Source organism: Pipistrellus kuhlii, unplaced genomic scaffold, assembly GCF_014108245.1.
Source record: "Pipistrellus kuhlii isolate mPipKuh1 unplaced genomic scaffold, mPipKuh1.p scaffold_m20_p_25, whole genome shotgun sequence".
In the NCBI taxonomy this organism is placed as follows: Eukaryota; Metazoa; Chordata; class Mammalia; order Chiroptera; family Vespertilionidae; genus Pipistrellus; species Pipistrellus kuhlii.
In genome coordinates, this window is record NW_023425524.1 from 1,647,174 (window position 1) to 1,670,523 (window position 23,350).

Consider the following 23,350-nt stretch of genomic DNA (forward strand, 5'->3'; position numbering starts at 1 on the left):
ACCCGGTTGAAAAACTAAATAAAGAGTTGATTGCTTTCCTGGAAGAGAAGATTCAATGGTTTAACACTTCCTACTAACCAAGGAGATAATCTGCCTTTGCTCCCACTTCTTTGCGGTTCTCTCTCACTTAACACAGTAGCTGTGTCCCTGAAAAGCTGGGTGCATTGTGTTTTGTAAACTGTACCAGATTCGAAAGGCACTAGGGGAGCTTCCTATTTAAAGGAATTCCACATTAAACAAATAGAAAACTATGGCTACAATGCCTTATGGCAACATGAAGAATTCTTATGACTTGTGTTAAGAAGAAAAAGTCACAACCAAACTAGTGTGTACGCTGCAATTAAAAATTTTAAATAACAGATCATATATATATATATGATCTGTTATTTAAAATTATATATATATAATTTTTGGAATAGATTATCAGAAATGATAATAGTGTATGATACCTTAGGGTGATGGAATATTTCTCATTCTCCTTTCCAAACTTTCGGGAATGATGCTTCTAAAACTGAGAATGTGAAGTGAAAGAACTCCGTGATAAATCTTTATTTAAAAAGCTGAGCATTTATTCAACTATGCTATCAATCTGAATATTCCCATGATGAACTTTCTTTAAATTGGGGTAAGTCTGTATTTCAAAGGTTTTGAGACCCCTAATATTTCCCATCGAGATACATTTTTTAAATGTAACAATGAGAACCGCCCTAAAACCAATCAACACTGGGCTGTAAAGAAGGAGAATGCTGGTGAGAGAGAGGAGGACTGTGTGTGTCTGACGCAGTGTTTGTGCACAGGACAAGCCAGCACAGGAGCCGCTGGCACCTCTGTGCTTTGTCCTGGACTGGAAACCACACTGCCTTCCCCACCCTCCCCGCGTGTTTACTTTTCATTATTTCTGCTAACAACAATCACACCCCTTCCTGAGCCTTGGGGGCTTTCAGACAAGCGTCAAGTTCTCCCCCCACACCCCTAAGACGTGTACCTACACACACACACACACACACACACACACACACACACACACACACACACACGTTCCAGGCCGAGGTAGGTATCCCTGACTTTCACTGTTCCAGGCCAAGGTAGGTGTCCCTGACTTTTTGGTTTGCTACGAATAACTTTAAGGGAGAGAAAAAAAAAAAAAAAAGAAAGAAAGAAAAAGAAAAAAGACCTCTACACTTCCTTATGTTCTGCACTATAAAACTCCTGCATTTTTATTGCACATATCAGTCATCTACCCACAAATCTCTTTCATTACCTATAAAATCAAGTTTATATGCAAAGACTCACCAAATAACTTCCAACAAATGCATTCCTTTAAAAAAAAAAAAAAATAGAGGGGAGATTTTATCTCTAGGCTTAAAATACCCCCATCAACGGGTGATAAATAAAACACCATTTTGCTGGATGGGGTCGATTGGGGGCGGGGCGGGGAGGAGTGGACATATGGAATCTTTCAACAATGAAGTTTTTTTTTTAAAGAAAACAAACAAACAAACAGAAACACACTAACTTGTAGGATGAAGTGAAGGTCTGGGGTCAGTCCTCTCACTATCCAGGGAAATCCTGACTCACCCCGCACGCTGACCAGCTAGCTCACGCTCCTCCGTTCTGCCATTGTTTATTGAGCTTTATAATAAATGGCCAGAATCCCTCGGTGTTTTCTCCCCTAACTTTGTTCATTTTAGGGCAAAGGGGGGGAGTCTCTTCTATGCAATTTTCACTATTTTTGCTTCAAGTGGAGGCATAACTAAGACACCTACAGGTGATTAACCATGACGCATTTTGATTCTTCAGGAAAATATTGGGGCGGCGGAGGCATCTGAGAAAGGTCATTTCTCCACTTTGGGGAAAATACACAGAGGTACGCATGCCTCTCCAGAACCTAGAAAAGGTAAGAGCAAAAGGATGACGTGTGTGTGTGTGTGTGTGTGTGTGTGTGTGGGAGAGAGAGAGAGAGAGAGAGAGAGAGAGAGAGAGAGAGAGAGAGAGAGAGAAGGAGGCAGAGAGAATCAGAAAGACAGAAACAGAGAGAGAGACAGAGACACGGGGACAGACAAACCGAGACAGACGCCGGACATTCCTTTCCGTCCATGTGAGGCCTGAAGTCCTGCTCTGTGTCTGTGTCACAAACTGTCCACGAGCAGTCAGGGGTCCAGAGAACCAGCCGGCCCACAAAGAAACCCAGCCAGTGCCCAACAGAGACAGACTGGTCTGGTACGCACACGTCCTGTGACTGCGGCTGCAAGCACATGGCTGTGGGCACAAAGCCCAAACTGGAATCCAGACCTTCCTGAATCCTCTGCAAACGAGCTGCTGGGAATGGCTTGTTTCTGTTACAAAAGAGCATCTCCCTTCCGCACCACCACCCCCAACAGACAAAAGCAGAAATTAGATTTTGGAGTGATGGGAGGAGCCTCCGAGCCCCAGAAGTGACCCTCATGGTTTGGTTATGGCCCTGTCGGTGGCTCTTCAAGTGGCTTTAGTCAGGACTCGGGTCTCTCCGGAGCCTGGTTACTCAGTCAGCCGGGGTCTACACTCTGCCATCCATTCACAGCTGCGCGGCATCTGTCATCGTCACAACAGCCGTCGTTTATTGAGTTACTTCTGTGCGCCAGGCACTCTGGTAAGCACTGCAGTTGCCTTATTTCTAACCTTAACCATCCTCCTGGAGACGGGGGTTATTCAGTGTACAGACGATGACACTGAACCTCCAAGAGGTCTAGAGACTCTGGAAAAGTCTCAGCAAGCAGTATCGGGGCCGGGATTCCATGGGACAGTGGTCGGCAAACTCCTAGCTACACTCCCTAAGCATCACATCGCATCAAAGGTATATATCTTCAGAGAAATTTTCTAGCCCGGTGTATTCTACTGAATGCATTTGCAAGAATTTTACTGAAAAATAATTCACTTGCGCTCGCTGGGTCACTCAGTTGGTTAGAGCATTGTCGGGATACACCAAGGCTGTGGGTTCAATCCCTAGTCAGGGCACATACAAGAATCAAACCAATGAATGCATAAATAAGTGCAACAACAAATCGATGTTTCTCTCTCCCTCTCTCTCCCTCCCTTCCTCCCTCTCTCTTACTCTCTCTCTAAAATAAACAAATAAATAATAACTTAATAGTAAAAAACTAATGTACAAATCACATCTTATTCATCTGTACATTGAAACTGGAAGTGGAAAAATTAAAGCAACTGAAAATGATAACGGCAGACATTCAATCCTCCCAGAGTGCAGTGTCTGGAATGACCACCAGGTGGCGGAGTTACCAATAGTACCATTTCCCACATGACAACTGGAAAGTTACAGGAGGGGAAAAGTACCTGGCTGGAAATGAGATGGCCAGATGCCTCCCGAAACAGGATTATGTGGACCTTTAGCCCAGTGTTCTGTCTACTTAGGACTGAGGGGAGAAAGTAAGGGGATCTGTAGAAAAAACTACTAAACTCTCAGATCACGGATTCCCATTCAGTTGGGTGCCCTTTGATCTTCAGAGCAGCTGTGTGAAGCGCTGGTCCATCGAACACGGGGAAATGGAAAAAGGGCTGGCAGTCAGCCTCCCACCGCTGCGAGGGTGCTTTTGGGAGCCTCCCCTCTCCTCAGTGAGGATCCCAGAAGGAGGGGTACACGCACAAGAGGAGGGTCAGCCATGGCCCTCCGTGTTTGCAAAAGGAAACCCAGTTCTGCGTGAGGAGCTCTTCCTAATTAGCCTTGAACTTCAGAGTCTCTTGCTCACTTGCACGGCTTCCTCTCCCAGGCCCGACCTGCCTGTCGCCTAGAGCTGCTGACCTAGAAACCATCTGCCCTCCATGCTGGAGAGACAGCCGGGGGTGGAGCGTCTGACATCACCATCTCAGGCCGCCTCCCAGGGCTGTGCCCTGGCGGCCTGGCTGGCACCACGGAGGCCTGGGGAGGACTCCGGAGACGCCCATGGCCAGCCTCGTCCTATGTCTTCTTGAATCACCAACATCTGTCCCGGCGGAAAGGGGAATGCTGAAACACTTACCCCCCCCCCCCCCCGGCCGTGTGCAAGGAGGGGCCTGTGACCTTGGCTCCAGATGCGCACCCTCTTCCCCGGGAGGGCACAGCTGAGGAGGGTAAGTCCCAGTCGGCATTCGTCTAGGACGGCCATTTCCAACCAGCGGTGTCGCGAGCGTCTATAAGACATGCAATGCTATCTGGTCCTCTTTTTCCTTGGACCAAGGGTGAGGAATGTCCAGCCCTGGGCCGTATAAATCCCAAGAAATCATTTGGTTTGGCCCTGCCAAGGCATTAAGGGTGAATGAATGAAATGTCTGACCAAATACAGTAGGCTAGTTTGTGGTTTTTGTTTTTTATATATATATTTATTTATTTATTTATTTATTTTTTACAGAGAGGAAGGGAGAGGGACAGAGAGTTAGAAACATCTATGAGAGAGAAACATGGAGCAGCTGCCTCTTGCACACCCCCTATAGGGGATGTACCAGCAATCGAGGTACATGCCCTTGACCCTTCAGTCCGCAGGCCAATGCTCTATCCACTGAGCCAAACCAGCCAGGGCAGCAGGCTCATTTTTAAGTTGCTAATTGTATATGGTCCAAGAATGATGGCCTGTTGCAGAATAAAAGGATCCCCACCCCTACCTTAGATTGTCAAATTAAAAAAAAAAAAAAATCACAATAGCCAATACAATATCATAGTCGCCCGATGTGAATGAATCAAAATTACACCTATTTTTGTCAGATCAGCAAAGAATATATTTTTTGGTGTGTCTCCGAATTTTAATGATTAGTTTATGAAGTTGAAAATCGCCGGTGGAGGCTGTTTCTGGGCCCACGTCCCAGTTCTGGCCGCGGGACCAGGGAAGGGTTCAGGCCGGGTGCAGACCCACTACGTGGGGCTTCTCATGGGCGGAACTTGACCGAGCTCACAATGCCAAGCCCGTGGAGGGTGGGAGGAGGTGGCGAGAGGAACGGGGCGGCGACAGAAAGAGAGCTCACTGTCTCACGGACAGTGTCGCTGACAGATAAATATACTCGTCCAGTCTTGCAATGCCCATGGATTCTGACGGGCACGTGAAGATGACCTTTTTATGTGATTTGAATGACCTCACCTGCTGAACTGGTACCTCCCACCCAGGCCACGTGAAGCAACAGTCAGTATTGTAGTCGCCCTGCCCCTTCAGTGCTGGTACACACTGTGAGATGACACACCTGCGGGGCCGCAGGCGTGACTCCACTGCCAGGTATTGCTGAAACGTAGGGAGTACACATGTTCCAATAGGACCTGGGCATTATGTTTGATGTTCCAAGCATAATACAGAAGCCAGACGCTTCCTTTAAAAACAAAGAGGGGTGAAGCAGTGTTTATATTGGGGCGCGCGTTGATGTGCCGTGACTGGTGTGGCCGCTTGCTTTGATGTGGCTCACGCTGGTGTGGCAGCGAGGTTTCTCCCCATCACCCTCCCCCACAGGCTGAGAGAAGGAGCTCCCATAATGCTCACCACACGTGCCCCTCGTGGCCTCACGGGGAGTGCTCCCCCTGAGGAAGGCCAGGCTGAGCCAAGAGTGGGAGCCGCAGCGCCCCACCCTCACCTGCCCTGGTTTCCCCCTGGAGGAGGCCAGGTTAGCGATGGGCCTGCGCTCAGGGCACGGAGGTCACTGTTTGGTGACCGCGGTAAAATCCTGGACTCGCTAGGTTCCCAGGAAGTCAAAGAGCTTCCCCAGCCCCCGAGGTCTTGTGATGGACCATCCCGAGTTCTACTGCGTTAGGCCACTTGGATGACAAGGGTTTCCCAAGTTCAAGGTGCACTTCACCGGTCAAGGTGAATCTTGCAACAACCTCCCCCCCTCCATCCCCATCCCTACCCCCGGAGCTTCTAGATCCTCTAGAAAAGGAGCAACCAATGGGGTCACAGGATTGGAAAGGAGAGGATCCAGCCCTCCCTTCCCCCTCCCCACACACACCCTCAATCTACAATAATACCAGCTTGGTAGGTGAGTCAGAGAGGAGGCGGGGCGGCTAGGTTTGGCTTGGCCATGCGGCTGGCATCCTAATGACGACGACTCCTCCCTCTGCTTGCTCCTTCTAGAGCAGGGTGGGGAATGTGTGGCCCTCAGGCAGTCTAAGGCCCTGCCAAGGCATTAGGGGTGAGTTAATGAGATGTCTGACCAAATGCGGCCTGCTCATTTTTGAAGCTGGTAATTTTGCGCGGCCCTCGAATGATCTTATAAATGTCCAAGTGGCCGCGGGCAGAGAAAAGGTTTCCCGCCCCCTCTACCTTCCAAGCCCTTCTCCTCGGCACCTGAGGCTGTTCCCCTTCCAACAAGGGAGGGAGGAAATGGGGGACACACAGAAAGGGAGGACTTCCTGGACGCGATGGGAGTCTGGGCACAGAGCAAGGCCAGGCGGAGAGCCGGAGGGCACGGACGGTAATTACCCCTCCCGCCGAGGCGGCCTTCCTCCCCGGAGGCCGAGCAGCGTCGGAGGCCGTGACAAACACCGTACCTGCCCAAGCTCCAGAGGAAAACATTTCTGGCCAGGCCTGCAGCCAGGCTCCGGGGACTGGCACCGGGAGAGTCAACAGACTGAGCCAATAGGAACCGGAGGGAACTAGTTCTCCTGCTCTCCAGATGGTTCATGACCCTTCAATTATGTTCCATGCAACAGGGCTGAATTATTTTTTAACTTTTATGGAGTCTCCTGGAGCATCCTGACTTCGCCAAGGAAGTAGTAGTTGGTCGGGATGAACTATTAGAAATATCAGTTGGGTAGTGGCTAGAAGCAGAGACCAGAAAAAAAATTTCACAAGTAGAGCCCTAACCGGTGTGGCTCAGTGGCTAGAGCGTCGGCCTGCGGACTGAGGGGTCCCAGGTTCGATTCCGGTCAAGGGCATGTACCTTGGTTTGTGGGCGCATCCCCAGTGGGAGTTGTGCAGGAGGCAGCCGGCTGATGTTTCTCTCTCATCAACGTTTCTGGCTCTCTATCCTTCTCCCTTCCTCTCTGTAAAAAAATTAATTAAAAAATATATTTTTTTTAAAATTTCACAAGTAGAAATGAGCCTGTGAATAGTACTCGGAACAATATTGGGTAGGTTAAGCGTGGCATCTTTTGTTCGAGGAGCCATGACTATGGTCCGTTTTGGGGGTTTGTAACTTGTGTCTCAGAATAACAGGGCGCATTTCCTTTCAGCGATGTCCCTGTTAGCTCAGCAAATGGCAGGGGAGCCTCCGCTCTGACTTCCCCAGCAGCTCTGTCAAAGGTTCAAGGTAATCCTGCAGAAAGTCAATACGGAGCGTTCTAACTGCACCGTCTATGGGACAACCCGACTCAGTGTCTAAGCAAACACAGATTTCACTTCCCATAGCTCTGTATGGGGCGAAGGGAAGGAAGGGTTTATGTCTGCTCTTTGCTGCAGCTCCACGCTGTAACATCTCCTTTCAAATCTTGTCAAGGGTATGATGCAACCTCACGGTGAAAAGAAGTGTCCAAAGTTCCTCTGATGATGGTATTCGTTTAGAACAAGGGTTGTAATCTCCAGTGCCCCTCAGGTGCCAACTAGCTTTGTTTTCTAATATCATCCTGATCGGTCTTCTTTTGGCCCTGAAACACTCGGCTTTTTAGCTCACTTTCCTCTTAATTCTACGATCAGAAATACAACAGCACAAGTTTGACCATAAATGGCAAGCTGACAGTCAACCTCAATGTTTGGGAGGCAACAGGGAGTAGAGGAGACTGTGGTGAACTGGAGAGCACATAACCTGTATAAAGGTAGAAGCCATGCCCTAGCCAGTGTGGCTCAGTGGATAGAGCGTCAGCCTGTGGACTGAAGGGTCCCAGGTTCAATTCTGGACAAGGGCGCATGCCCAGGTTGTGGTCTCCATCCCCAGTAGGGGGTGTGCAGGAGGCAGCTGGTCAATGATTCTCTCTCATCATTGAAGTTTCTATCTTTCTCTCCCTCTCCCTTCCTCTCTGAAATCAATAAAGATTTTATTTATTTTTTATTTATTTTTTTTAAAAGGTAGAAGCCACTGTTAACCCCAACAGTTTCCCTTGCAGAAGTGTGGGCTCAAGGCTTTCTGGAGAAATCAGAGATCCAGATTCTTATGTACAATTTCCCGATATTTATACGTGGACTATTTGTTAGCTTAAAAAACAACAGGCATCAGGTTGGCACTTTGCTGCCTCTCTTCAATGACTAAAGGCGGTATGACTGGGCACAGAAGTAACCTGGAAGTCAGAAACCCAAGACTGCGAGACCTAGTCCTGATACCAACCCGCCCTGTATCTGGGCCTCAGATGCCTTGTCTGAAAAGTTTAGACATCAAAAATTCTATCCAGCCCAGCCGGTGTAGCTCAGTGGTTGAGTGTTGACCCATGAACCAGGAGATCACGGTTTGATTCCCGGTCAGGGCATATGCCTGGCTTGATCCCAGGTGTGGGACCGGCATGAAGCAGCCAATCAATGACTCTCATCATTGATGTTTCTATCGCTCTCTCCCTCTTCCCTTTCTCTCTGAAATCAATAAATACATATATCTATATATTGTTTTAATTCTATTCACTCCTGAATTATTATACTGCATAATTAAATAAGCTTTCTAGATAGTCAACTCTCACAAGAATAACCAGAAACATTAAAAGGAAAAAAAATAAACACAGATTGTGCCACAGAAGGGTTAATTACACTGTCCAGACACGGCCTTGGTGTGGCCAAGCCAGCTGGTTGACATAACCACGAGAATATGAACACTGATCAGGCCAGATCTCCTCTGTGACAGCTGCCCACCCCCTGGAGAAAATAAGAATTGTATGTCTCCTGTGACCTTGGCAGGGACCGTTTGTCCACAAACCAGAACTATCTTTCGAACCCAAAACCTGGGGTTTCGAAGGAAGATTCTGAGTCAGAAAACAAAGCTGGCCAACAGGTTGCCCTGAGCCAGGATTCTTGCTTTGCAAGCCCACCCTCAGCTACCGACAGGCAGACCTGCAGTTGCCACATCGTGGCCTTCCGCCTGAGCCAACTGCACCCAGCACATCTCTGGTTACGTAACCCCAGCCACGGCCCACGTGTGTGCACACGGCTCTCGCTGCACAAAGCACACACAGGGCTTCTGATACAGCACCTTTATCCCCCGCGGGGGAGGCGAGGAGGGGACCACAGGGAAGGGAATAAAAAAAATAAAAAATATTAAGCTGGAAAATAATGAACAATAGGTAAATTAAAGACTTTTCTCCCCCCACTGCAAAGGTTAAAAATAGGCACATTTCAGAGGACAGAAAAGTGTTCGCATTCTTGGGCCAACTGAAGGCACGAAGAGCAGAAAGCCACGTGAATTCTGACTGGGCCGCTTCTTTACACGGCCATGCCGACACGGATGGCCCAGCGAGGGGGGAGAGGGTGGTCGGCGCCTACACTCCCAACTGCAATTGTGCAAAAGCTGTGAACAACGGGGCCTTTTTATTTTGCCACTGGGTAAGAATCCTGTATGTGTGTTTCTTACTGATTATTTTATTGATTTTGGAGAGACGAAGGGGGGGGAGAGAGGTGTGAGAGAGAGTGAGAGTGAGAGAGAAACATTGATGTGAGAGAGAAACATCTCTCAGCTGCCTCATGCACGTGCCCTGACCAGGAATTGAACCTGCCACCTTTTGGTGTACAGAAGGATGCTTCAACCATCTGAGCCACGTGGGCCAGGACTCCAGTACGTGTTACAAACGAATTAGCTTTGATTCCATAACCAGTCATAATCTCTCTCTTTGGTTCTGTCTCTCTTAGAGACATTTCCTCCTCTGTAACTTGGCCTTAGGTAACCACTGTTGGTATTCTAAGTCAGCTGATTCTAACCCTAAGGCTTGGTAGCCTCTGCCAGCTGCCTGGAATGCTCTTGGCCCTGATCTTCACAAAGGCCGCTCATGAGCCTCCCAGCCTCCGGGGTGCCCCTCAGAGAGGCCCTCTCTGGCCACTCAACAAGCTACCCATGCATTCTGTGTCGCATGACCCTGCTTCAATTCTCAGCCTAGTATCCACACCGCCTGACATCTTTCCTGCTTCTTTATTTCTTTGTTGCCTGTCTTCTCTCATGAGCATATAAGCTCAGTGGAAATACAAATTCTGTGTCTTGTTCACTGCATGTATCTAGCAGGCAGAAGAGTGCCTTGAATACAGTGAGTATTAGCATGAGTGGAAAGGATGGATGGATGGATGGACGGACGGACTGATGGATGGATGGGTGGGTGGGTGGGTGGATGAATGGATGGATGGAAGAATCATCTAGCAAATATCTGTGAAGTGCCTACGGTGCCCTGGGAAATAATAGGGAATAAGACCCCCCCCTTCAAGGACTCTACATTCTACCAAAGAAGACACACATGATGAGTGTGAGGATACTCTGTAAGGAAAGCTAAGAATTGGCCAAAAGGGCAAAGGTGAGAATTGGGGCTGCAGGGAAGGCACATTGTTGAGAAACATCCAAACAGAGCAGCAAGCCTGAGAGCAGAGCACAGGCCCAGGAGCCACAGGTGTGCCAGTGGGTGAAGGAATGAGGGAGATGGGACTCGAAGGAGGCATGGATGGGCCAGCTAAGGAACCTCGTAGACCAGCCTCTGGACATTTGATTTTTAACCCTCTAAGCAATGGCAGCCACTGAGATCATTTGAAGGAGGAAAGTGATACGACGGCTTTATGTTTTATAAAGATAATTTTGGCACTGGTGGGGGCAATTATTTAGAGAAAAGAACAAAACATTTAGGAGGCTGCAGGAAGCTGTTGTCTAATCCACATCACACACACACACACACACACACACACACACACACACACATCACAGATCCCAACTATTCCTGGCAATGGAGAAAGATGTGTGTGTGTGTGTGTGTGATGTGTGTGTGTGTGTGATGTGGATTAGAAGCTACTTAAAGACGGAACCCATAAAGCATAGAGACATACAAAAGGTGGGAGGTGAGAGAAGGGATGAGGTTAAAGAAAATCCCGGCTTGCGGTCTGTGTTATCAAAATCTGTGGTTCTCATGCTTTTGGCCTGTGAAGCCCTACATTCACTTTTTTTTAGTCTGCTTGCTTCCGTGAGCTCAGGGACACTCGCCCAAGTGGCTGGCTGTGGTCCTGGCACCGTGTTCGTTTATCTGCTTAGTAAGTACGCCTGTGCAGAAGCCCCTCTGACGTGCGTGCGTCAAGTCCACCGTGGGGAAGACTACGCACACGTTGTTATTTGGATGCACAGCCATTTCTGGGTTCACACACATGGATCCATCACTGCAGAAGCATGACTATTGGTCTAAATATAGAAGTGCCTGTCACCTCAGAGGAAGAGCAGAACACAAGTCATGATTCCACTTACTCCTAGGAATTTTTTTTTTTAGTCCTGGGAGATTTTAAGGTGATAAAATTGAAAAGCAAATCAATGGGATGTTTCTTCAGTCCGTAAATCTGATCAAAAGGTCAAATGATGCCAAAACCAGTTTGGCTAAGTGGTAGAGCGTTGGTCTGCGGACTGAAGGGTCCCAGGTTCGATTCCGGTCAAGGGCATGTACGTTGGTTGCAGGCACATCCCCAATGGGGGGGTGCAAGAGGCAGCTGGTCGATGTTTCTCTCTCTTCGACGTTTCTGGCTCTCTATCTCTCTCCCTTCCTCTCTGTAAAAAATCAATAATAACATATACACACACACACACACACACACACACACACACACAATTTTAAAAAAGGTCAAACGATGATGACCCTACCTATGTTTCACTTCTTTTGACCTTAACTGCTAAGTTAAACCCCAGCCCCCTCTACAGCATCCTTCACCCCAACCCCAAGGTATTTCTCACTGTCCACAAAGGGGACCTCACCGGGGCTGAAAGCATGCACACAGCTGGCTATCTGACCAGATGCCCTGCAGGGACCTCCAGTTTACTCTTTTCTCCTACGCTAGACCGCATCTGCTGCTACCAAAATGTTAGCAGCATGGGCTCTGGTGCCTGCCAGCGTGGGTTTGAGTCCTGGATGTGCCAGCTGCAAGCTGTGTGACCTGGGCCACGTTATCTAGCCTCTCAGAGCCGCAGTTGCCGCCCTTATAAGATAAGAACATTATCTAACCTACCTCCTGGGGTAGCTGTGATGATTGAATAAGTTAGCATTTAGAAAGTAGTTAGACTAGAGTCTAGCACAGAGCAAGCACTCAATGAACGTAAGCTGTGATTCCTCCTACCACTGGCCTGCTGTAGTCTCAGGTCGTCAGAAAGGAGAGCTTACATCTGATCCTTTAAAAGAGCGAGAGACCAGTCCTAACCGGCCTGTGGACTGAAGGGTCCCAGGTTTGATTCCTGTAAGGGCATGAACCTTGGTTGCAGGCATATCGCCTATAGGGGGTGTGCAGGAGGCAGCTGATTGATGTTTCTAACTCTCTATCCCTCTCCCTTCCTTTCTGTAAAGAATCAATAATTTTTTTTAAATAAAACTAAAAAAAAAAAAAAAAAGCGAGAGACCAGCTGTGGTGTTCAACTTCATGGAAATGGAAAGCAAGTATAAACTGTAAAAACGTTCAAGACTGAAAAACCCAGGACTAAAGGATCGTTCTGATATGAAATTTTAATTTCTCTTTGATGATGATGAAGTACCTGTCAATAGTCTTAACATTAGGACAGAGAGAATAAAATGAAATTTAAAACATAATACCATTTACATAAGCATCAAAAACATTGAATAGGTAAAAATTAATCTAACAAAAGCTGTACAAGACCTATCCAGAAAAATCAAGAAACATTACCAAGAAAATTTAAAGAAGACCTATATAAATGGAGAAATATGCCATGGTACTAGACACAAAGGTTCAATATTATAAAGCAATATTATAATTTGTTCTCCCCCAAATCTATAGAATTTTTTCAATCCCAGTCAAAATCTCAGCACTTTTTTGTGGAAACTGACAAGATAATTCTAATTTTTCTATGAAGGGCAAAGGGATAAGAATAACCATGATCTTGAAGAAGAAAAACAGAATGGGAAGGTCTACACTACCAAATGGCAAGATTTAGAAAACTCCAGCATCTAAGCCAATATGGTATTAACACCAACTGTTGTCAATTGAAGCATCAAGGAACACAGATATGCCAATAGAAAGAAGAGTTTAGAAAGTCCTCTGGTTTTTGAGAATGCTACCCCTGTGGGTCAAAGGGGAAAGGGTGGACGTTTTTAATGGCTCTGGGTTATTTGGATGTCCTCATGGAAAAACAAATGACCCTTGGCCCCTATCTCACAACCATCACAAAACGAAATTCTAGAAGGAGTGTAGGCATAAATTGGGAAGGCAAAACCTTGAAACTTCCAGGGGGGAGTAGGGAGAGTATCTTCACGCCCCGAGGACAGGAAATGACTTCTAAAGTAGGACACAAAAAGCACAGACTGTAAAGGGAACAACTGGTGAGCGGGATTTCATTAAGAACTTCTGCTCATGCAGACCCCATTAAGGGAGTGAAAGCGAACCACATGGTGGGAGGAGAAATCTGCAGTAGGCAGCCCCAACACAGGACTCATCAATCAGTAAGACAAAAGGGGAGAAGCAAGAGCCTTGAGCAGGCCGAAACTGGTTTGGCTCAGTGGATAGAGCATTGGCCTGCGGACTCAAGGGTCCCAGGTTCGATTCCGGTCAAGGGAATGTACCTTGGTTGCGGGCACATCCCCAGTTGGGGGGTGGAGGGGTGCAGGAGGCAGCTGATGGATGTTTCTCTCTCATTGATGTTTCTAACTTTCTGTCCCTCTCCCTTCCTCTGTGAAAAAAAATCAATAAAATGTATATACATTTTTTAAAAATCTTGAAAAGACATTTCACAAAAAATACCTCCGTGGCCCCCCAAATATATCTTAAACTGGCTCAACATCGCTAGTCATTGGAGTAATGCAAACTAAAACTATAATAAGGCACCTCTGGGCCCTGGTTGTGTTCTAGTTCACGACATGGGTGGTGGTTTCACAGGAGAAAATCCACTGCGTTCTTCACTTACGGATGTGTGCACTCCTCTCTCCAGAGTACACTTTAATAAAAGTCTTCCAAAAAAGAAAGAGAGTTTAGAAATATACCAACCAACTGTAATGTGTAAACCTTATTTGGATTTTGCTTCATGCAAACCAACTGTTTTAAAAAACTGAGACAGTTGGGGGAATTTGAGCCCTAACTGCATATTCCATGATAATTAAGGGATTATTTGATTTTTTTTTAGGAATCATGATGTTGTGGCAATATTTTCAAAAAGACTTAAATTTTAGAGCTACGTACTGAAGTATAAATATATATACTATAAACAAAGTAGTATCCTAAATTTGCTTTAAATCAATTTAAATTTGCTTTAAATCAAAACAAGAATAGATGAGCTGGTGGCTATTGCAGCTGGATGGGCATCACAGTACTGATCTCTCTACCTCTGCGTACGTTTAAAATCTTGCATACGAAGCCCAGTTGGTGCGGCCCAGCGGTTGAGCATGGACCTATGAACCAGGAGGTCACAGCTCAATTCCAGGTATGGACACATGCCTGGGTTGCCAGCTCCATCCTTAATAGAGGGCGTGCAGGAGGCAGCCGATCGATGATTCTCCCTCATCATTGAAGTCTCTCTCTCTCTCTTCTCTAAAATCAATAAAATATCTATGTATTTTTAAAATATTGCATAATTAAACTGTAATCACCTGGTTCAAGGTCAACGCTCAAATCACTGAGCCATGCCAGCAGGGCAATAAAAACTTTTAAAAACTACAGCAAATCCGAAGTTTTATGTGCTTTGGCTCTGTAGGACTCCTCTCTCCTTCCCAACCGGATCAGGTAATATCATGTAGTGATGGAGGCTACAGGGACCTTTAGAAGCCATCATGGCCATTCCTGCATTAGCAAGCCGAGCACCGGAGGAGAGGGACCCCCACAGCACACCTGCGCACTGGCCAGCACAGGAGACAGCGTGGCCCCCCCTCAGGGCAGTTCAAGAACCATTCCCCCGGGACCTGGCTAGGCAGAGCAGTCACTTACTTACGTTGGGGCATATGCCAATGTGAGGCATCGAAGCAGCTTGGCTGCCCTCCCTAAAGGAATAGACTCTTAACAGAAGCTCCTGTGCCTCGCTGAACTGACCCTCGCCTCACCCTGGACAGCAAGTGTGTGCTCTCTAGCATTGTCTCCGCAGTCTGTGGCTCCCTTTGCCAGCGGACCTGGCTGGACCTGCTTCTGGAAGGATGCAGTATGAATTCCCCCATGACTCCAGCCTGCCTCCTTCTTATTCTGGGCCCCGTACTGCTGTCAGCTTATAGCTTAGAAACCCCCATCAGACAGATACAAGGGGTTGTCCAAACAACCCGGGAGGGCCTCTGATTTCATATGTCGCCCAGCAAGCCCTCCAGGCCTGGAGCTTCCCAGTTCAGAGGGAGAGAAAAGTCACTCATCCCCCGATCCACCGTTTCAAGATGGAACCTGGAGACACCTCGCTTAGCGCACTGCCCCTCTGAGGGACCTGCTGTAGGACCTTCTGGAGAAATGAGCTGCGTGTCTGATAAGGAGCCTTCGGGCACTGCCCGTGTGGATTCTGGAGGAAGAGAAACCTTCTCCTGTCCCTCCAGGGCTCACTTATCTGCTGCAACGGAGGAGGGCTTCAAAGGGGAGGGACCAAGGTCTCACACACACACAAGAGCAAAGTTCAGAAAGTGGTTTACAGGACTGGCTTCCCTCTCTTCATTTGGCCCCTAGGAATTTCAACAATGGGCACTTTTCAGGTATTCGTCTGAAAAGTGGGTGAGCCATGAGGGGCGACCAGGCCCACGGAGGAGGGGGGGGGGCAGTTGGGGGCAACCAGGCTGGCAGGGGGTGATGCAGTTGGGGGCAAACCAAAAATAATTAACTGGAGAAGTCCAGGGATCCTTTCGGCCATTTCGGAAAACCGGGGCAGTGCAGAGTGAGCACAAGGCTCTCGCACACAGCAGCTAGGGGACCCAAGTTCTCTGTTTCCGGTTATCACCTGTAAATGGGGGCCGTAGAAGTATGTACGTACCTCGTCAGGTTGATGAGAAGGTAAAATGACGCAATGAATGTAAAGTGCTTAAAACAATGCCTGGTTAGTGTTAGCTCATAGTATTACTTTATTTTATTTTTATTTATTTATTTAAAATATATTTTATTGATTTTACACAGAGAGGAACTGAGAGGGACAGAGAGTTAGAAACGTCGATGAGAGAGAAACTGGGGATGTGCCTGCAACCAAGGTACATGCCCTTGACCAGAATCGAACCCGGGACCTTTCAGTCCCCAAGCCGACGCTCTGTCCATTGAGCCAAACCGGTCCTGGCATCAAAGTTTTAATTTTTAAAAGTCTAAACATTCGACCATTCCTTCTAGCTGGGCTGTGCATACGTATTCATAAAATGTACTTTCTCGTAATAATTAGAATTTGTTGTTAATAGCCATGACCGTATTTTGCCTTCATTTATGGCTATCACACTGTCAGGAGGGCGAACAGCATATGAGACTGACAGTGAGGAAGACTGTCCGAAGGGCCTGCTATGCAGGGACTCCTGGGGCTATTAATTATTTATCTACTTTTCCAAGTTAATAAATAGGCCTGTCTTTTGCCCTTTATTCCCCAGATGGATTTAACCAAATGAGAGATGGGGGCGTGTGTGCAGAGTTAGCCATCTGAGAGCGCAGGAGGTGCAGATAATGGAAAGGAGATTTAAAAAATACATATTCATTTAATGCCTGTTAAATATGCACAACACTGCTTTATCTGGCATGTTTTCTGTTACGAATGAATTCTCATGACTATTTTGATGGTTTTAGAGTGTACTTTAAAAAACATGAGTGTTTTAAAGACGTAACATTAATACCAAAAAAAAAAAAAAAACCACACACACAAAAAAAAAACAGAAAGCAAAATTCAAATAACATGCTGTCACCAAAGTAAATAAATAAATAATGCTTATACATAGTTAGAAAATGCAAACACTGAAGAAATAAAAACCTCCTTCCTCACCACTTGAGTCCTTCCAGCCAAAGGTAAACCACTCTTTATGCTTTTTATCTTCCCAGGAAAAAATATGTTTGCAGCCCTGGCCGGCTTGGCTCAGTGGACGGAGCATAGCCTGCAGACTGGGGAGTCCCAGGTTCGATTCCGGCCAAGGGCTGCATGCCTCTGTTGCGGGCTTGATCCCCAGTGGGGAGCGTGCGGGAGGCAGCCGATCAATGATTCTCTCATCACTGATGTTTCTATGTCTCTCATCACTGATGATGTTTCTATCTCTCTCATTCTCCCTTCTTCTCTGAAATCAATAAAGAAATATGTATATGTTTTAAAGTAATATGTTTGCATATATATTCATTTATTTACCAAAACGAATCACAAGCACGCTTTCAGATACATACTTTTTAACTTAATAACACGCCTTGATACTATTTCCACATCAGTGCACGTCATTACCACATTCTGTCTGCTCTTACACACATGTGGCAATGAGGGGCATCTCTGCACACACGGCTTAGTGTTCACATGTGTTCTGGGTTTGTTTTTGTAGTGTGACCTACTAGGAAAGTCAGGGCAGTAACTACAAACTACTCCAGGCGGTCCATCCCAGCTGTGTGGTGAGAGAGCAATCCCATCTCCTGGGTTTATTTCTGTTCCTTTGGGAAACTTCCTGAGACAACGGAGGGTCACACCATGGGGGTCTCGGGGGCAGCCTGAAGGGGCCACAGAGAATAGGACCGGGTTCAGCTGAGAGGAGGTGAATCTTCAATGCCTGTTCGCTTCCATGCCGCAGGGCAGCAATTCTGTCTTTGCACTTAGATCCACCTGGCGGGCTCCCTGCCCGCCGGGCCAGGAGTGGACCGAATGCTCCTGGCATGAATGGAATGCTTGCAGAAGGGAGGCATAAGCAAGCGCTGGGGCGCTGTGCATGGAGCCAGCAGCAGGTAATATGGCCAGATGACTGTGACCTTCACTCTAGTGCACAGCTATTGGGAAGACCAAGATTCAGGATGTTTGCCTGGAGCTGTGGTTGGCAAACTGCGGCTCCAGAGCCACATATGGCCCTTTGGCCCCTTGAGTGTGGCTCTTCCACAAAATATCACGGCTTGGGCAAGAAGTGGAGTTAGAAGAAGTTTAAGTTTAAAAAATGTGGCTCTCCAAAGAAATGTCAATTGTTATGCTGGTGATATCTGGTTCTGTGGACTCATGAGTTTGCCGACCACTGGCTTAGGTGAACCATACACAGACCCGGCTTCAAAGAATGTATGTACTAGTTGGGAGTCTCATGGGTGCATTGTTCACAGACACATTATAGTTGGAAATCCTGAGAGGCCAATCAGGTCAACTATCTGCTCTGTAACGGACTGCACATCCCTGGCAGAGGGGGATATACCTACCAGGATTTGGACACCTCTGGGACAAGAAGTCGCTTCCTGTTTGGAACCTAGCACAGGACTGCTCGCATCGAGACTGTTCAACCAGTACGGACCTGAAGCTAAAGGAATCAAACACCTCCCTATGCATTCCCTGTCTTTTTCCTGAAAGACAACTTCAACCTTTTTTCCTGAACCCTTCTCAGTCTTTTCCAGAAGGGTGGAGAGGGGGAGGTCAATCAGGGGGACGAAGGTCCCGAAAGGCTCCTTTTTTTAATTTATTTTTATTTATTTAAATATATTTAATTGATTTTTTTTTTTTTTTTTTTTTTTTACAGAGAGGAAGGGAGAGGGATAGAGAGCCAGAAACATTGTTGAGAGAGAAATATCGACCAGCTGCCTCCTGCACACCCCCCACAGGTGATGTGCCCACAACCAAGGTACATGCCCTTGACCGGAATCGAACCCGGGACCCTTCAGTCCACAGGCCGTCGCTCTATCCACTGGGCAACACCGCTTTTGGACCTGGAAGAAGGCGTCTTAGCAAGTTAAAAAACGACACGACGGAGGCCTGCGGGGGAGGGAGGGGAGGGGGCACTCACCATGAGGGCTGGCAGGCTGGAGGTCAGCACAGGCTCCCCGGAGGCCGTCCCAGGTGAGCTCCGTGTGGAAAGACGGACTGCAACCAGAAAGGTGGGGAGAGAGAGGGAGGGTGTGATCAGAGAGCACGCGGATGCCATGAACTCAGAATCCTAATGAGGCCCGTCTTGGTCACGTGGGAAAACAGAAAAGCTGGGCCATCCATATTGCAATGTCACCCCCACGTTATCCTCTTCCTTTCCTCGGTGCCGGGTGGGCCTTATCAGGAGCCACCACACCGGTGTTTCCCTGGTGAAAGCTGTGTACCTTCTATCTCCCGTGCTGCCACGGGCCCAATAAATCATTACACACCATTTTCTTTCCCCCTTTGGCCAAAATTAAATTTTGTACAGACCGTAACAACGCAACGAATAGTAGGGAGGTGGTTTATAAAGTTGATAGACCCAACAGGGACCTTGGTAGGCGTGAACCACCTGGTAATTCAGGCTCTGGGGGGACTCAGGTCTGTCCCAGGGGAACAGACACTTCCAGGGTGAGACAGACAGACAGACACACACACACTCACTGTCTCCCTGGAAGCAGCGTTAAGAGGTGAGGACCACAGAGCGAAGTTTCCCTCCCACCCCATCCTGCCCTGGGCTTCCTCTGCCTCCTTCCGGCCTGGGAACCCAGGCAGCTCAGATGCCTGACTAACTCCTCCTCCACATCATCTCTTGAACACTTATTTCTCCAAAACTCGAAAGGGCCGCCTTCCCAGGGGCCTCCAGGTTACTCTGAGGTCTTAATGGATGGGAAGACTCAGGGATGGAACAGGTGTTCCTGGAGTCCATAGTGTTTTCAACAGGGAAAGCTACTTCCGGGAAAGGTTCTTCTCCCATTTCTGAGAAAATGTCCATTACCAGGTGTCTAAGGCCATCGGCCACATCCACGTTAAACGACTGTCTGGGGTCACGCAGGGCATTCCCGGGTGGTGGTCCAGATTCAGCCCAGGGTCACCCATTTCCCCCTAAAAACCCCAAGCCGGGGTCCCCCCCGAGTGGAGTCTGAGCTTGCCATGGGGGGCAATGGGAGGCCATTGCTGTTCTGTGGCCTCTGTAGGAGGAGGGGATTCGGGGCGAGCGCTGAGAAAGAGGGGGACCCCCGCCCCGCGAGCCCTCCCCGCCCGCACCCGCGGCCTGAGGGACGCCCGGCCCCTGTCAGGTGTTGCTCCCTCCCCGGCTGCTACTTCCGCTTCCGGGTGGAGCCCAGAGTCCCAGCTGCTCATGTCCACCCTCCCGGGAAGGCCGCGGGCCCGGGCGCGCGCGGGGCGGCCGGCGTGGGAAGCCGAGGAGGAGCCGGGGGGCCCCCGGGGCGGGGGTCCCGGTCACCGTGACGCGCGCGGACGGGGCCCGCCCTCACCCGGAGGCGCCCGGACGTGGCCGCGACCCCTCGCCCCGGCGCGGCCCCCTCCGCCGCGAGCGCGCGCCCCGGGCCGCACGGGGTCCACACGCCCCCACGCGCGCGGGCCCGGCCCCGGGGCGCCTCGGGCCTGAGGGGCGGGATCACTTCCTTCCGCCCCGAGGCCGCCCCGCGGGGCCGGGGTCGGGGGTCGGGGGTCGGGGTCAGGGTCAGGGCCGGGGTCGCGCCCCCGCCGCCCTCGGGGCCCGCCCCGCCCCTCACGGCCCCGCCGCCCGGCGCACGTGCCGGGTGACAGGCCCCCTATAGGTTCCATACCTGCCGCCGGAAGTGAGTGAGGAGGGCAGTATAGGCATTTCCTGTGACGCCAGCGCCTGGACTCCATTAGGCAGCAGCTGGGGGAAGAATCAACACACCGGGGAGCGGAGCGCAGCGGAGCCGAGCACAGAGGCGGCAGCTGCCTCGCTGCCGCCCGCCCGCCCGCCGCCCGCCGCCCGCCGCCCCGCCGCGACCCCCGGGCCCAGCCCCGCGGCGCCCCCGCCGCCGCCGCCCCGCCGCGACCCCCGGGCCGCGCACCCCGACGAGCTGCCTCCGGGAGGGGGGGGGGAAAGGGCCCGGATCCTCCTTCTCCCCCTCCTCCTCCTCCTCCTCCTCCTCCTCGCCCCTCGCCCCTCCTCCCCGCTCCCTTGACCCCCGCCCGGCCCCGCACCCCGACCCCCGCCCGCCCCCGCCTCCCTCCCCGCCCCCCGCCCCCGCCTCGCCCCCCTCCGGCTTCCCACCACGGCCTCTCTCGGCGAGGAAACTCTGGCCTCCGCTTCCTCCTCCTCCGACTCGGACACCGGCGGAGCCTCCCCGCCCCCGCGGAAGAAACCCCGAGCCTCGGCGGCGGCGGAGGGGGCAGGAGAGCCCGGGGCCTCGGCGAGCCGCGCAGGCCTCTCCCCGCCGTCCTCGTCCTCCTCGTCGTCCTCCTCCTCCTCCTCCTCCTCGGTGGTGGTAGTGGTGGGACTCCCCCCGGCCGCCCCTCCCGCCGCCGCCCCGCACCGGAGTAGCGGCGGCCACAGCCTGGTCGGCGGCGGCATCATGCAGGCCAACGGGGCAGGAGGAGGAGGAGGCGGCGGCGGCGGCGGCGGCGGCGGCCCGGGACCGCAGACCCAGGAGCTCGCCTGCCTGGCGGCCCAGAACGGGGAGTCGTCGTCGTCGTCCCCGTCGCCGTCGCCGTCGTCCGCGGGGGACCTGGCCCACGCCAACGGGCTGCTGCCCGCCGCCCCGGCCGCCGCCGCCGCCGCCAGCAACAATAGCACCAGCCTGAGCGTCAATAACGGGGTCCCCGGCGGGGCCGCCGCCACCACCGCCGCCGCCGCCGCGGCCCTGGCCACCCCGGACCTGGGCAGCAGCCTCAAGAAGAAGAAGCGGCTGTCCCAGTCGGACGAGGACGTCATCAGGCTCATAGGACAGCACCTGAACGGCTTAGGGCTCAAGTAAGTCGTCTCTGCAAGGCGGGCCGGTGCGGACGGACAAGGGGACAGAGGGGCCGGGGGAGGGGGCTGCCGGGGAGCCCCGGAGGGAGGACCGCTGCCTGCCGGGCACGCGGGGCCCGGGACCCTGGAGGGAGGGGGACATGCATCGGATGGGCCGGGCCCGGTGGGGGGATTGGGGAAGGGGGTCCTAGAAACCGAGAGATTACACCCCGATACACACACACACACACACACACACACTCACTCCCCGCACACCTGGGGAGCCCGATTGCCAGCCAGGGCCTGCGGAGGGTGCCTGTGCGGGTGTGTGCGGTGGGGGAAGGGTGGGGGGAGCTGGTGGAAAGAATGAACCTCGGAGGAGGATTTGTTTTTCGCCCATCTCAGAGGCATCTTTGTGGGACGCCTCCCCCCCACCCCACCCCACCCCCAGCCGTGACGGACCAGCCAGGCCAGCTAGCCAATCGGGAGGGACGATCGCCTACAAGTGTTTATGGGAACCGAGGGGCTGGGACCTGCGGGGAGGAGGGCGTCCCGAAGGCAGATGCCAGGCGGATGTCACGGAGGGAGAGGCCCTGTCCCAGAGGCCTGCCACTGGCTCGACCGGAACCCCAATTTAACACCGAGGGGTGATTTGCCTCTGGAAGAGGGACATCTGACCTGGTGAATCATTTATTTCCCGGCGCGATGGAGGTGGCCTCCGGCACCTGAAGTGGGGTGAAGGGAGACAGCGACCTTGGCCCCAAACCACCGTTTTGTGTACACACACAGAGAAAGGAGGGGATGGGAGGTGGGGGTGCTGAGGAGGAAAACATGCCACTGCATTTCCTAGCTCCAGTGTCGATTAAAATAAGCTCCGATGCTAGCCCCTGGTGGGGTTTGGGGGTCACAGGTTCCTTCTGGGGGGGTGGGGAAGCACTTTTTTAGGGTGACACAAGGATTTTGATTCTCGGGCAGATGGTTGGTTGCACTGTTCAGCTGAAAAGTAAATGGGGCTGAACAAGCAAACACTGACACATAAACAAACATGTAAGACTGATAAAGGAAGACTCTTAGGTGTCAACATATCTAACCCGCTTCTGATGAGCCTTTTATGCTTTCAAAGAGAAATATAGGAAGATTTTCACTTTTTTTTTTTTTTTTTTTTTTTCGCCAGAAGGAAAAGGAATTAGTATGAAAAGAGGTTTTGTAGATGCTAACGTCTTACTGAGACCAGCAGCAAGCTGACAGCAGCAGGAGGAAATAACTCGTGACTGTTTGGAACCTACACCATAGTAAATTTGCTATTTTTAGTCTAGAGAGAAAGGGGATGATTTTTGATGCTGGATTGATTTCCATTTTAAAGACTGACCTACTAGCATTTCTATGCAAACGTGGTGCCTGGATGTAGGACTCTCCCCTAATGGCAGGTCCTGGCTATGGCCTTGTATGGAGCTGACATGTTTTATCTTATGAAATGGACCAGGGTTAGTGGTAGATCCTGGCGTGTGTGTTTTCCACTTCTTTAACCAATTGGTTACA

The 23,350-nt window shown here is 50.5% G+C and overlaps 2 protein-coding genes across 14 annotated transcripts in view; one reads left to right on the plus strand and one right to left on the minus strand.

Annotated features, from left to right (window-relative positions):
• LOC118727627 (translation initiation factor IF-2-like) overlaps positions 1–20,977 on the minus strand; it is a 53,119-nt gene extending 32,142 nt beyond the window's left edge. For 2 of the 7 annotated variants that reach the window (XR_006742613.1, XM_045587082.1), the window contains exons 1-2: positions 20,673–20,975; positions 18,962–19,038 (exon numbers count right to left, since the gene is read on the minus strand). Coding sequence is in view for 2 of the 7 variants with exons in the window: in XM_045587082.1 (XP_045443038.1) it covers positions 18,962–19,038; positions 20,673–20,739 (144 nt within the window). In the remaining 5 variants the exon portion in view is untranslated. Of the gene's footprint in view, positions 1–8,445; positions 10,343–18,871; positions 18,885–18,961; positions 19,039–20,357 lie in introns of those variants that run through there. The other 5 variants (XR_006742614.1, XR_006742615.1, XR_006742616.1 and 2 more) reach the window with 4 other exon arrangements.
• Positions 20,978–21,079: 102 nt separating this feature from the next.
• The window catches only part of WDR26 (WD repeat domain 26), a 35,183-nt gene continuing 32,912 nt past the window's right edge, over positions 21,080–23,350 (plus strand). The window contains exons 1-2 of one of the 7 annotated variants that reach the window (XM_045587080.1): positions 21,295–21,641; positions 21,690–21,832. In XM_045587080.1, the coding sequence (XP_045443036.1) occupies positions 21,435–21,641; positions 21,690–21,832 (350 nt within the window). In that variant the 5' untranslated portion in view covers positions 21,295–21,434. Of the gene's footprint in view, positions 21,833–23,350 lie in introns of all 7 variants that reach the window. The other 6 variants (XM_036453425.2, XM_036453427.2, XM_036453424.2 and 3 more) reach the window with 6 other exon arrangements.